Genomic DNA, 15,559 nt, shown 5'->3' on the forward strand with positions numbered 1-15,559 from the left:
CTTTAATATAAGTATCCTTCCAAAATTGAAATCTATTTAGCCCTTCAGCCCTTTACAAAAGTAAGGAAATTAATTAATTAGGTATTTCATCACAACAAACATTTTTAGTCTTCTTAGACTTTAAAATATTTTTTTATTGGTAAAAGTGATAATGTGAGTCACTAATGTTAGTGCCACTTTATTAAAAAGGTCTGCATTGCCTTACCACACAACAAACATGTGACTTTGCCATCTGTAAAAGCAGATAACCTTCCCTGTGATGGTTTATCTAATGTATGTCTCTACTTATTGTTTTTCATACTATATGGGAATGAATGGAGACACCTGTAAGACAGAAACGTCTAAGAGTATGTTGTGAACTTAAATATATAGACATAGAGCACTGAACACAGACTACTGGCCCTAGTATTTCAATCTCAAAATTGTAAGGACTGAAAAACAGTTAATTTCGGCCTCTCGCTTGAAATGACTGCGTCTCTCTTACCACCAGATCGCGCTGTTTCACAACACATCTTTCGTTCCTGTTGGATTTCTAGTAATTCTAATAGGATAAAGCCTGTTCGTGCAAGGATTATCCTGCATGCTTGGTCTGCAGTGGGTTTACAGCTAAGAATGAATTTTATTCAAACGCAAAACAGCGTTTCAACGCAAGTGGTCGAGAGATTTGTTTCACCCTCGGATGAAATGTCAAATGAGTAATGCATTCCTCTCGTTAACGTTTTAAGATCGTGCTGATTGTGTACGTGGCGAATGGTTGTTCGATGAAATCTACAATTTAAGATACGGTGGATTAAGAAATGAGGATGACGTCCAAGTCTGTCCAGGCAGCGTCAAGGGTAATTTCAATGCATCAGATCAGGAAGCGCCTGTCAACTGACACAGAGATCGCGTAGGAGACGACAGAGGGATCGCTCTTCCTACGTTTTCGTCAGTGGGAACCTAAACACCTAAAGGAAAAATGTGTCCTGCAAACATTTGGAGAAAGTGAAACACAGAACGAATACAGAGTTCAACATTATAAATTACAGAAAACATCCACCACAATGGTTCCCATAAAACAGTTTACATCTGTGTCAGACAGATATAAATCCCTGAGAATATCCAGCCAACATCATCGAACACAGTCATTGATGGTTAAATATGGAAAAATAAAAATAGACTCAAGTTAAAGGGCTCATCCAATAAATAATGTAAGGTGTTGCATTTTTTAATCAGTTTGTCAGAAGGGTTAACTTTCCTCATAACCCAGATTATATAATTCCTAGGTTTTTCAGGGTAGTTCTATCTTTTCTCTCTAAGAAATTATTTGAGTTCACAATGTTGACTACTTAATGTGCTACTAAGTGACATTTCGCCCTTTGTTAAAATTTAATGAATTATTATTATTTTTGTATTCTTTTATTTTATGACTGTATATTTGCCAGTACCAACCACTCTTTCTCTGTTAATGTTTGTTGTAAAAAAATAATAAATAATAAAAATAAATAAAATAAAATCAATAAACAGGCCAGAGTTCATTTGCATAAACTGGATTGCAGAAGCAGGCACATGCGCGCTAGATTGTCATCCCTCTTTTCCCAGTATAGACGATCTGTGTGTTTGGCTGTAGTGTGTGTGCGCTGAAGAAAAGCTCCTCTCCCACTGGCTGCTATGACCTAGCTACCGCCGGACGACACTTTCTGTTTTCAGGACTGACCGCCGCGTCTGATAATAGTTTTGTCGCGTTTTGGGCAATCACACATTCAACATACAGTCGTTTATGGTCGCATTCCCGCGACTTTTTCATCGTAGCTGCTGGCCTCTGAGGCTAGCTGGCTAGCGGAGCAGTGACAGAGTGGAGCCAGCTAGTCGGACAGGGGTACAGTAACGTTAGCAAACAAGCTAATTAGCCCGAAACACTCAGCCTGGATTAACGTTAGTTAACGTTACTGTCTTTAATCAAAGAGAGCGCAAGTCTGCGGTTTTACTCACTGCGGCAAAATGAAGATAACTGTGGATTTCGAGGAATGTTTGAAGGACTCCCCTCGGTTCAGGTGAGTGATGACAATCAGGCTTTTGTACCGGTTAGTGGTTATTTATTAATCACACGGAAAAGTGACCAGCTAGCAGCCTGATAACACAAGCGACTCAGCAGTAACGGTAACATAACTAACCAGCTAGCCGCTTGCTGCCTGCTGCTTTTCTATTTTTGTCTGTAAGAAAGCTGGGGCCAGCCGGGGAGGAAACCAAACATAAACTCACTGACCAGTGTGGTAAGCTCATATGGGCAGGAGCAAGCTGTTCTAGCGCTTGTTTTCTTTATATAAATTATGTAGGAAGAAGGGAATATATATTTAATAAAGTCTGTGCCAGTAACTTCATTTGCCACTGTACGGAAGCGCATTGCATTCACCAAAGAAAAAAAATTACGAGATCAGGATCTCGTAATTACGAGAAAAGATGTCATAATTATGACATCTTATCTCGTAATTATGACATCACCCCAGCTTTCATTTTTATTGTATGCAGTACATCATACTGTAACATACTTTCCTATTTATCTGGAAAGAAATACTTTTATCAGCTAGTATTGGCAGGACAGAAAACTGGGGATGTAATTAACCTAATTAGTCTTATTTACTTGCTTAATCAATGAATTGTTTGGGCCATAAAGTGTCAGAAAATAATAGAATTGCCTCTCACAATTTCCCAAAGCTCAAGTTGACATATTCAGATAAGCCAACACCCCAAAACTGTCAAGTTTAATATTTTGATGACAAAGAAAACCAACAAAAAGTCACATTTAAGGAGCTGAAACCAGTGAATTCTTTTTGCCATTTTTGCTTTAAAAATGTCTTTAACAATATTGTTGCTGATTAATTTTCTGTCGATCGACCAGTCTATGAATCATCTCAGCTGGACAGGGCTCACACTTCTTCTCCCACCAGCCACATCAGGCCGTACATCCTAACACTCATAATCCATATTTTATTATTTCACCTACTAGTAAATAGGAGAAGACCTCATGAATAGTGGGTGGGTCCACTCCAGAGTGAAGCAGTTTTGTCAGGTGGTGGGTGTTCACGTGATGTATTATTGGCAGCGGTGTCTTTTTCTGACATCGTCACTCCCAGCTTCTTCTCTTTTTTTTTTTTTTTTTTTCAATTCATCAAGCCAAAATGTTGCGTAAAATGGGATGTTTTCTCACAACTTCCTCCTCAGTTGCTTTGCGTTTTCCAGAGATTGGAGAAAGCGCCTGCCTCCTTCCTCCCTAAGCCCCCCCACTCCCTTTGCTGCTGCTGCAACATCCTCTCTCACAAAAAAAACGAGGAACAGATGTTAGAAAGCTGTCTGCAGAAGAATGGAACAGCATTGTAAAACAACTAATTGGAGCATTTTAAAGCGTCAGAATAAAGGGAAACGTCAGTCAGCTGTGTTGCTTTAGGTTGGTTGGTCTAACACTCTAGTGATGTAAGCCCCTGTGTATTACCAAGGCTGCTGGACTTTGAGGATCTCAGTCATTATTATACCTTTTTATGAATTGTTTATGTACTCAGATTGGTCCAGTATTTACCAGCATTTCTTTAAAACATTGCAGTTAGTATGTATTCCAGTTCTAGTTGCATCTAGTCTGTGATGAACAATTAATTCATTTTACCAAAATCACAATATGGCCAGGCGCAATATCCAAATTGCAGGAGCTGCAACTTTTTGATAAAGGTAAAATGTATCACAGCATACCACTATAAATAAAGCATTGTGGTGCTACAGAGATGTTTTGGCTTACGAATCATATTCTCCACACGTAAGGGAGCATGCTTGTTTGGTACAGACCCTGGCAAAAATTAGATAATTTTTACATTTTTTTTCAGCGAAAATGAAATGCAAAATTACCTTTCCCACTATAATTGTCACTCATATCGCAATAGACAGTCTGTCAAAATAATTGATATGAGTTATTGTTGTGTGAGTCAGTGATGTAGATTTTAGAACAAAGTTATGAAACTACTTAAGCCGGGCCGCAGACTGAGGCTGTGGTGAATATGCATTGTCTGAAACTAAAACCTTTAACCAATGACTTTCAGTCCATAAAGTATTTCCCCATAGACCTCAAACGATACCTCTTCCCTATTGAAAGTCAATAATTTTATGTATAAGGCTTGATCACAGAGTATTAATAAAAAAATAGATTATATGTCAACAAAGGCTCAACAAAGGCTCCAGCTCCAAAATTTGTTCTGAATTGAGGAAACTGCTAAACTTCAACATGACTTTGTAGACTGGATGGCTAAGTCTGCTAATTTATCAAGGAAGGCTGCAGCAATATAAAGAAGGTACAGAAATGGAAACATCTCTGTGAGTGTGCATGGGCATCTACACATAAAGTGTATTGGTCAGATTATCATAAACATCTTGATTCATGTTTAGTCAGGGAATTAATTAGCAACTTTTTTGTTCATCAATTAATATGATGGTCAAAGCTACAAAGTCATTTTGCAAGCAGAAAGCCTAAACGTTAGCTAGTTCCAACTCCTCAGTTGTGAAGAGATTGTCAATGGGCATTTTTCACTATTTTCTGACATTTGCAGACGAGAAGATTAAAAAACATAATTGATTCTCTTTTGTTATCTTAACAATTCACCTGGTCGTATGTTTCCTTTGCTAAAGGGACATTTTTTGAGAGTGTCTACAACCCAACAGCATGTATTCTCCCACACACTCCATGGTCATCCAAACTTTATTCTTTGCGAAATATAGTTCAGCCTTTTCTCCTAAACAGAGCGCTCTGGCTCTGTACAGTATTTTCAACTCGCTGTACACATCAGGGTGCATGTGAGAGAAACCTGATATTAGCAACTAGTACAATAGCTGTTCATAAACCTGTCCGATGTAGCACAGGTTGTAACAAACACGTACCATTTGTGCAAAAGCAATCGCAGTACTGGTCTGCCTTATTTTTGTCAATGTTTTGCTCTGTGTCTCTGTAACTTTAAGGATAACAAATATTAGCACCACCTGAATATTAAAATTGGAAATCTAAATCTAGTCTGTGTTTGATCATGTTAGTCTGATAGGACTAGGAAGCACCTTGCCGTGATCCTCTGCAACCAGGAGCCCAGCTTTATTAAATTTTTAGTGCCCTTTGTCCTTTATGAGAGTCATCTTTTTAAGTTTCTTGACTGCAAGTCCACTGTAGCTGCATCCTGATGGGTTGGGACTGATCAGAGAGTTTCACGGCGCAGTTTTCCACTGCGACCACCATTGTTTCACTGGTATTTTCCATTCTCGTTATGTTTGGCCCGAGAAGAGGACAGAGCGGGAGAGAAAGAAAGAATGGATGAACACATGGAATACACAGCAGTGTGGAGCAGCTCTCGCTTGCTCAACATCTGTTTCCATTTTGGTGTTCGCTTTTAACTTTGTGCCAGAGAATATGGAGCCCCCAAATGTGGAGAGGGTTGTTTTCAAGTGGTAATTTGGCACACCCCGCTTTTTTTTTTTTTGCTCTCATCCTCATTTTAGTCGGGAAGCTGTCTTTGGTCATAAACCATGCTTTCAGCCTAGAGGAGAGATCCATTAGTGCAAAAATTATGTATTTTTGGCGGTAAACCCTCACAGCCTAGTTTTCCACTTGAGAATAGACTCAGCCTTTCCTGGATCCTCTTCAAGTATGAGTCGAAAATTCCCTTCAGAGGGCCGTGGCTTTTCTCCCCACATGATTTAGAAGTAAATGTTTTACATATTTAATTTGCTTGTCTGTCCTGCAAGGTACCAGCGGAGACTAGAATTAGCAAGTTTTCATATTAAATTAGCAGTATGTTGTTTGTTTTGGTAGTTCAAGAACAATAATGATGACAGTTGTTTTAGCATAGGTTCTAACCGATTGAAGAAAAATATACATCGGCTTGCTGAGGTTCTAGATGAACCACAGAGGGAAGCACAACACCAAGAGATTAATAAATAAAACATCACAAGAGTAGGATGGATGTGTTTTTATACCCAGTTGACATGAACTGCCCAGAAGTGAGCTAATTTCTTTATTTAACAGCAACCCTTTCCCCTGTCTTCACTCGCCTCTTAAACATGATAACGTGATTACCTGCTCCTGATTGGTTTTGCTGATTCTGAGCTTGGCCGAGTGCCATCCCATGAGGTCATTGGTCGAACAGTCCCGGTTGCAGTTTCCCCTGAGTCATTGACAGCAGCTGTACAGCCAGCAGATCACTGGCGGTCTTCTCTAATATAGTACCCAGAGTCTGATTAGAAGTGTTCATACTATGATACAGTATGAGCACTAACTCCTTTCCCATGGGAGTCCAGCTGTAGGCTTGTTCGCATGATGGGCTTGTTGCAGTTTGATTTAATTGAGCTGTGGTTCATTTCCTTTTAGATTGTTATCAATAAAGGCAATTAACAGCTAATGAAATGTGAGGACTGACCCGTAGTCCTGCTTATTGGTACTGCTAGAGTTGTATTTCATGGGACAGTATAGTAAATAAAATAAAGGAAAATGTTATTTATTGTGCTGCAGAAAATGAATCTTCAATTCATAATAAACATTTCAAGTAAAAACACTGATTCCAGCTGCTGAAATATAAAGATATTTGTAAACTTTCAGTTTTAAACTGTTGATTTGACAAAACAAAACATTGTACATTAATAGTAATAATGAAAGTAGTGGTTAGTTGGACCCCTAGTTTTTAGCTGTCAAAGTAATAACTCCTGTTTAACATTTTTATATTATTTAAGGTTTTCTCTCCTACAGAGCCTGTCACTCCTCAGACTTTACTGTAGATACTGAAAATGCTGCAGTTATGACTCCCACCATCTGCTCTGTCTTTCCTTCCTACAGCTTGTGTATGACATGGGAGCACAGGGGATGTACAAGATATGAAATTGGCCTAAATGTTCCAAGTTCCTGTATTGTGTAACTTTTTATCTTTAACTTATGACTTCATCTTGTTGATGTGGATGAAGCTCGTGCGTCAAATGGTAGGTTTTACCACAGCAGGAGCCCCCTCCATATCACCTCTCCTCCGCTCAGTAACAATTACAGGATCTACATCACAGCGCTGAAGCTCACCCCATTCTTCACATTTCCATCCACAGTAACAGATTCAGAGTGTTGAATTGTTTGCGCCACCACTGTCATTTCAGTCCAGTGGAATAAACTTTCCTCATTCCACATTCATAAGAATGTAACAAAAAAATGTCAGAAAAGCTAACGCCTTGTTTAATCTTCTTTCTATACACTCAAACTATGACAGCAGAAGCACTAGGAGGAAGAAGAGATGACAAATACCAAATATAATTAGAAGACATCAAAGGAAAGTTGTAATGCAGAGCTATTCAACCGTCAGACATATCTAAATGGGATTAGTTATAGTCATTTTGACGTAAGCCTGCTTTGGGCTAACTGTGGAGTTTGCAGCTGTATTATGTAAGGAAATATAAATATGGGATTGGACTCTGTTCTGGCAGATACTTAACATTAAATGACTCCGTTTGGGGCAGAGGCAAAAAAGGTATTAAGACATCAAGGCGGCAAATTAAGATTATTTTCATTATTGGTTAATCTGCCCAAAATGTAAAGAAAAGCAGCAAATCCTCACAATTAAGAAGCTCAAACTTTAGGTGAAGTTATTTTAGATGGTGTATATATAATAATAATAATAATATAATCACGACACCGGCTCAACATTGTGATCTGTCAGCCGTCGGCAATGGACATTGGCTTCGTCTATCGGCCCAACCTCAATTTCCAGTCAAACCAGTCAATCCCCAAAGAGCAGAACATCTTCGTTAGAAATACTGGATGTTCCAATAAGGAGGAAAGTGAAACTGTGTGAAGAGCAGATGGTCTTTGAAGTGTAGACGTCTGTGCCCCAGGCCCACAGAAGACTCGATTGTGTTGGCAGCTCGGACGACAAACCTGTTCAGCTACCTCACTCCTGCATGCAGAGTGCACACAGCCTGCTGGCCCATTGCCAACAGCTACACAGAGCCAGAGAGGCGGCACTCTTTGTTTTGGATCATGGTCGCTGAATCGCTGCAACAACAAAAAAATTTGTTGCCTTTGTTTTTATAGAAGATGTTACAACAGTATAGAGTCAGAGCTCTGACTAATAGGTGGAGGGCACAGGAAGGATATAAGGCTTTGTCTATTTCTGATGTTAATTTTGGTTGGTTGTTGGCAGTGTACCTACTACTAAAATAAAATACTTTTATGTAGATGTTTACTCAAAGTAGCTAAAACAACAGATTTTAGTGGATTCCCAGGCAACCCTAAAAGTGTTGTGTCTACCAGATTCAATTTAAGGTGGTATTGTGTCCTGATCTAAAGAAGGTTTAGATCAAAGTTTTTGGGTAATAGATTATAATTTACCAAAATCAACCAAAGACCCGCTTCTCAGATGTGAAATTTTGGTGCTTTCTCTTTTTTATATAATTGTAACTGGACTATATTTAAGTTTTGGTCTATTTAAAGACTTTCAAGAACATTCTCATTCAGATATCCAAATGTAATAGATTTTCCAGTAGAAAATTTCATGTTGACATTTAGACTAGCTGTCTAGCTATGATAGGTTACTAGGTCACATGTATATTAATGTGAATAAGGCAGATGGACAGTTTAAAAGGCATGGTGGTCATATTATGATATACAGGTGAAACTCGAAAAATTTGCTTATCGTGCAAAAGTTCATTTATTTCAGTAATTCAACTTAAAAGGTGAAACTAATATATTATATAGACTCATTACATGCAAAGTGAGATATTTCAAGCCTTTATTTGATATAATTTCGATGATTATGGCTTACAGCTTATGAAAACCCCAAATTAAAAATCTCAGAAAATTAGAAGAGGTTCAGTATTGTAGGCTCAAAGTGTCACACTCTAATCAGCTAATTAATCCAAAAAACCTGTAAAGGGTTCCTGAGCCCTTAATTGATCTCTCAGTCTGGTTCAGTGGAATTCACAATCATGGGGAAGACTGCTGACCTGACAGTTGTGCAGAAAATCATCTTTGACACCCTCCACAAGGAGGGAAAGCCTCAAAAGGTAATTGCAAAAGAAGTTGGATGTTCTCAAAGTGCTGTATCAAGGCACATTAATAGAAAGTTAAGTGGAAAGGAAAAGTGTGGAAGAAAAAGGTGCACAAGCAGCAGGGATGACTGTAGCCTGGAGAGAATTGTCAGGAAAAGGCCATTCAAATGTGTGGGGGAGCTTCACAAGGAGTGGACTGATGCTGGAGTTACTGCATCAAGAGCCAGTACACACAGACGGGTCCTGGACATGGGCTTCAAATGTCGTATTCCTCTTGTCAAGCCGCTCCTGAACAACAAACAACGTCGGAAGTGTCTTACCTGGGCTAAAGAAAAAAAGAACTGATCTGTTTCTTAGTGGTCCAAAGTCCTCTTTTCTGATGAGAGCAAATTTTGCATCTCATTTGGAAACCAAGGTCCCAGAGTCTGGAGGAAGAATGGAGAGGCACACAATCCAAGATGCTTGAAGTCCAGTGTGAATTTTCCACAGTCTGTGTTGGTTTGGGAGCCATGTCATCTGCTGGTGTTGGGCCACTGTCTCTTTATTAAGTCCAGAGTCAGCGCAGCCGTCTACCAGGACATTTTAGAGCACTTTATGCTTCCTTCAGCAGACGAGCTTTATGGAGATGCTGACTTCATTTTCCAACAGGACTTGACACCTGCTCACACTGCCAAAAGTACCAAAACCTGGTTCAATGACCATGGGATTACTGTGCTTGATTGGCCAGCAAACTCGCCTTACCTGAACCCCATAGAGAATCTATGGGGCATTGCTAAGAGAAAGATGAAAGACATGAGACCGAACAATGCAGAAGAGCTGAAGGCCGCTATTGAAGCATCCTGGTCTTCCATAACACCTCAGTAGTGCCACAGGCTGATAGCATCCATGCCACGCCGCATTGAGGCATAATTCATGCAAAAGGGGCCCACCAAGTACTGAGTACATATGCATGATTATACTTTTCAGAGGGCTGACATTTCTGTATTTAAAATCCTTTTTTTTTATTGATTTCATGTAATATTCTAATTTTCTGAGATTTTGAATTTGGGGTTTTCATAAGCTGTATGCAATAATCATCGAAATTATATCAAATAAAGTCTTGAACTATCAAACTTTGCATGTAATGAGTCTATATAATATATAGTTTCACCTTTTCAGTTGAATTACTGAAATAAATTAACTTTTGCACGATATGCTAATTTTTTGAGTTTCACCTGTACTATCCTTTAATATTGTCAGCTTATTAGGGTGCAAATATCAGAACTAACAGTGTTAGAATCTCAACAAGTATAATATAATCCAAGCAGGTGGCTTTACTTATAGACATACAGTAATGTGGATCTCTGTCTGGCGTATACTGTGGATTAGTGTCCCTTTGCGTGATCTTGGTCAACTTAAAGTGAAATAGGACCCAAACATTCCCTCAGTGATGCTGAATTGGCCTCTTTCTCACTCATGTGGTTTTCAAGGCAGCTGTTTTGTTTTTTTTTCTTCTCTTCATGGGCTTCATACTACTCTCTGTCTTTATTTAACCCCGGCTAAACACTCACACCCAAATAACACTTAAACTAGGATGTCTTAGTTTGCTAATTTATATTGTTGCATTTGGTGAAAAGGCTAGTAATCATACGTTGCTATTTCCTTTTACTTTTCTACTGGAATTTACCTCTTAACCCCAGTTTTGTCACAGAGGGACAGTCCCCTCTTAGCTGTAAGGATCAAAAAATGTGGTGGATATGATTTCTCTGTGGTGCTGAATGAGTAAAACCAGAAACTGTGAACACATGAACTTGGGAACATTTACATTTTTAATGCAGTTTTCTTTGATAGTTTATTAGGATTTAGAACAGAATCAACTTCAAAAGGGAATGTTTTAATGACATAAAGTAGATTAGAGCTAGAGTGCAATGTTGGCAGGGTACATTTTCTATTTCACCATTTTAATTCTACTTAATTCTCCACCTTATTTTAGTGTTTACTTACTACTTGAATCTGCTTCCTTTCCCTTCAGTTTTCCTACAATACCAACCAAAATATAGTGGACCAAACTATAACATTTGTATGCTTGATAAAACCATATTACTATCATGATTAAGGGCTGTATCCCATCTTTCAAAATTACACAAATACACAAATTATTCTCCTACAAATCACTTGAAATTATCAAATGATGCAATGAATGAAATGTAGCCCCCAAATGGCATATAATGACTTGGTCTTGTCCACTGATAAAATCTTCACCACATAAAGCCCTCTTTACCTGTCTGCTATGGCGGCAGGTGTTGCTTCTTTTTAGTTTGCAGCCTGATATCGGATGTTTGGCCGGAATACCTGCATCATCCACTCGGTCTGCTTATCACCCAGTCTGTGTTATCACACTACCTGTGCTGTTGAGAGATGCAAGCTTATTGACGCCATATTACAATGTTGGGATAACACTGTATCGCTTTATTAAGAATGTAGAAGTGTGTCTGAATGTTCTAGGAAACAAAAGCCCCCCATTCACTCTTGTTTAGTAGGTAGTAAGTAGGGAAAATATTTGATGGCTACATCTCTATTTTCTAAAGCTTTCTGATGTCTGAGAGTGTTAGATGCAGATAATCTCTGCCCTGACTGACGGAGAGCATAAAAGTGATTTCTCATGGCCATCAGGAGAGTCTTTGCTTTCTTTAACCCTTGTGTTATCTTCGGGTCAAATTTGACCCGTTTTGAAATTCTTTTGTATGAAAAATATGGTTTTATTTCATAAAATTACACCAAAATAACATGGATGCTTCCACACTACGCTCTAAACAAACAAAATGATCACTACTTTCACTGAATTGTGGGTATTTTATTCAAATGTGTTCCATATTTGGTCTTCCCGGGTCAGATTTGACCCGGTGTTGCAAAAGGGTCAATAAGTCACGGTGTTTTGGTTTTCAGCAGATGAAATCCCCCCCCCCCCACACACACACACACACACACCCCCCCACACACATACACACATACACACACCCACATCCCACACCCACCCACACACCCACCCACCCACCCACATCCCACACCCACACACCCACCCACCCACCCACATCCCTCACCCACCCACACACCCACACCCCCACCCCCACCCACACACCCACCCCACACACCCACACACGCGCCCCCACACGCGCCCCCACACACAAAACTTCAAAGATACAAAACTTCAAAGCTACAGTACATGTAAACTTGTTCTTTTCACACCTTTGAAATGCCTTTCAAAACAAAACAGCTTATAAAGTCTGAGCTTTTGCAGCCTTTTACCCATTTTAGTCTGACATGCAGACGGGGGAAGCACAATGAAGAGACGCTATAATTTGACAGAGGCTCCTGAATTACTTTGGAACCCTGATGAGAGTTGAGAGACCAGGAGAAATCTGAAGAAGAAGAAGAGGATGTATCAGAGGAAGAGGACAGTTGCGAAGAAGATGAGAATAATGCTTCAACAGATGAGGAAGAATCAAGTGATGAGGAAGAGGAACCTCAGATGGTTGAGTGTTTCCAGTCAAAAGATGGAAGTTTGCTGTGGTCTTCCATCCCTCCTAGTGACAGACGTCACATGTTGGTAGCAGAGAGAGAGAGGAGCCCCAGGGGTCCAACAAGGTACGCAGTGGCTCGCGTTGATAGTATAATGTCTGCTTTTCAACTGTTTCTGCCAGACCAAGTTGAAAACATTGTGCTGAACATGACCAACAAGGAGGGGCGTCGTGTTTATGGCAATAAGTGGAGAGAGATGGATGGGATAGCTCTCCAGGCATACTTAGGTCTGTTGATTCTCGCTGGAGTATATCCATCCAATAAAGAATCCACTGGAATCCTCTGGTCAAGCAATTTTTGGGGCCACAATGTCCCTCAAAATGTTCCACATTATCTCATTCGGTTTGACGATCGAGATAGAAGAACAGCACACCGTGCACGTGACAAACTCGCTGCCATTCGTGATGTATGGGACAAGTGGGTGTGTCTCCTGCAGCAGATGTACAACCCGGGAGCTGATGTGACTGTGGAAGAGTGTGAAGATCTGGACAGCGTGCAATGCCAGGACCAGCTATGCATTCAACATGCAAGTGTACACTGGCAAACCTGCTGATGGAAATTTTTTTTACATGTAAATGCTCCGTAGTTGTATAGCGCCTTTCTAGTCTTTTCGACCACTCAAAGCGCTTTTACACTACATCTGCATTCACCAGTCACTCACATTCATACACTGAGCCTAAGTGCTGAAACGGAAACTAACATTCACACACATTCATACACTGGCGGAACAGCCACCAGGGGAAATTCGGGGTTCAGTATCTTGCCCAAGGACACTTCGACACGCAACCAGGGGGAGCCGGGGATGGTACCACCGACCTTCCGATTAACGGCCAACCCGCTCTACCTCCTGAGCCACAGCCAAGAAATCCAGACAGATGGACCCTCTACCTCCGCAGCAGCTTCTACTAACCCAGCTGCAGCCACAAGGAAGAGGTGCCGATTCTGCACTGGCAAGAGTGATCTCAAAACCTGCATCAGGTGCCAAAATTGCATGGCAAACATTTGCAAAAAACATGCCATTACCACCACACACTGCCTATCATGCAAATGATAGCACATTCACACAGAGACACACACCTGCACTTACACATGTAAGTAATAAACATGTATATTATACAAGTTTTGAAATGTTGAAGTTTTAAGTTTTAGAAATAAATGTTGACTGTTCTATGTAAATGAATTTATTTAGCTCTTTATTTACTCTGGTATTTGTGAATAAAATTCCATCAAATGTTGACCTAGGAATATATATCAGTCTGTGATTATCCAAAATATATAATAATAATTTCTGCTGGTTTCCTAAAAAATTTAAAATTTAATGTAAATGAGGTTTATTGAAGTGTAAAATGAATTGGTGATGAGCTGGAATAAAGTTTGCTGACATTGTGTAACACAGAATTGGGTGATCATTTTTTACATTATGCTTTAGAAACAAGCAAACCAGACCGGGTCAGTTTTGACCCATAAGGACAACAGGTGTGTATATGTGCTACCATTAAAAATAATGCAATGCTTCTAAAACAGTATCCTGACTCAACTTTGACAAATACCAGTCTGTGATAGTCCATCAACTTATAGTCCTCTGATTTATACTATTAGTCAAGATAACTTAGAGTTTCTGCATTTTTTAACTAAAAAATAAGATAAATGAGATTGATTGACCATGAATTCCAAGAAGAAGTGTAGAACTAGTGGTAATGAGTTAGAATGGAGTTGGCTAAGAAGGTGTAACACAGAATTGGGTGATAAGTTAAACTGGATGCTTTAAAACCAAGCAAACTGGACCGGGTCAACTTTGACCCGGGAGGACAACAAGTGGGATTATTTGCAGTCATTAAAAATAATGAAATGGTTTAAAAACACTATCCAGACCAAACTTTGACATATACTAGTCTGTGATAATCCATCAACATATAGTCCTCTGATCTTAACTATTATTCAAAAGAATTCATAATTTCTGCTTTTTTTAGCTTATAAATTTCGTATAGTTTCATAAAAATGAGACATATTGACCATAAATTCCATCAAGAAGTGTAGAACTAGTGGTAATGAGTTAGAATGGAGTTGGCTAAGAAGGTGTAATACAGAATTGGGTGATAAGTTAAACTGGATGCTTTAAAACCAGGCAAACCGGACCGGGTCAACTTTGACCCGGGAGGACAACAAGTGGGATTATTTGCAGCCATTAAAAATAATGAAATGGTTTAAAAACACTATCCAGACCAAACTTTGACATATACTAGTCTGTGATAATCCATCAACATATAGTCCTCTGATCTTAACTATTATTCAAAAGAATTCATAATTTCTGCTTTTTTTTAGCTTATAAATTTCGTATAGTTTCATAAAAATGAGACATATTGACCATAAATTCCATCAAGAAGTGTAAAAATAGTGGTAATGAGTTAGAATGGAGTTGGCTAAGAAGGTGTAACACAGAATTGGGTGATAAGTTAAACTGGATGCTTTAAAACCAGGCAAACCGGACCGGGTCAACTTTGACCCGGGAGGAAAAAAAGTGCATGGTTGACGGGAAGAAAACACAAGGGTTAACCCCCCAAAAAACCCAGAATCATGATTTCAACTCAGAGACGGCACTTCAACCTGACACATTGACTCATTGTTACCGATGTCAGTCTCAGTACACCTTACCTACAAATACTTGCACTCTTCATTGTCATGTTCTGAGAACTTGAGATAAAGACATTCAATGGTTGTTTATCTCAAGGTTTGTATAAACCATCTGATTTCCTTTTGTATATGTGCTTTGTTGTGCAATGACTGAGGGACAAGGTAGTGGAAATACTGAGGCCCTTGTTTGACCTGCAAAAACCTTAACAAGTTTGGTAGGTAGTTTGAAGAATCAAGATAAACAGCAAGCAGATCGGCTACATAATATTTAGCGCTGTGTAACATGGTGGGTCATTACACCAGTTCACGGGTGCCCCATACAAAACAACTTTTGTAGTCAGAGGTC

At 39.4% G+C, this 15,559-nt stretch overlaps 1 protein-coding gene across 2 annotated transcripts in view; it reads left to right on the forward strand.

Moving 5' to 3' along the window:
• Positions 1–1,584: 1,584 nt before the first annotated feature.
• LOC119900595 (arf-GAP with coiled-coil, ANK repeat and PH domain-containing protein 2-like) overlaps positions 1,585–15,559 on the forward strand; it is a 59,507-nt gene continuing 45,532 nt past the window's right edge. Inside the window, exon 1 of one of the 2 annotated variants that reach the window (XM_038715683.1) lies at positions 1,585–2,033. In XM_038715683.1, coding sequence (XP_038571611.1) covers positions 1,981–2,033 — 53 coding nt within the window. In that variant the 5' untranslated portion in view covers positions 1,585–1,980. The remainder of the gene's footprint in view (positions 2,034–15,559) is intronic. The other variant, XM_038715684.1, reaches the window with a different exon arrangement.

Source organism: Micropterus salmoides, unplaced genomic scaffold (genome assembly GCF_014851395.1).
Source record: "Micropterus salmoides isolate LMB-PRFRI ecotype aquatic unplaced genomic scaffold, ASM1485139v1 Ms_hic_scaffold_13, whole genome shotgun sequence".
NCBI classification, from domain to species: Eukaryota; Metazoa; Chordata; class Actinopteri; order Centrarchiformes; family Centrarchidae; genus Micropterus; species Micropterus salmoides.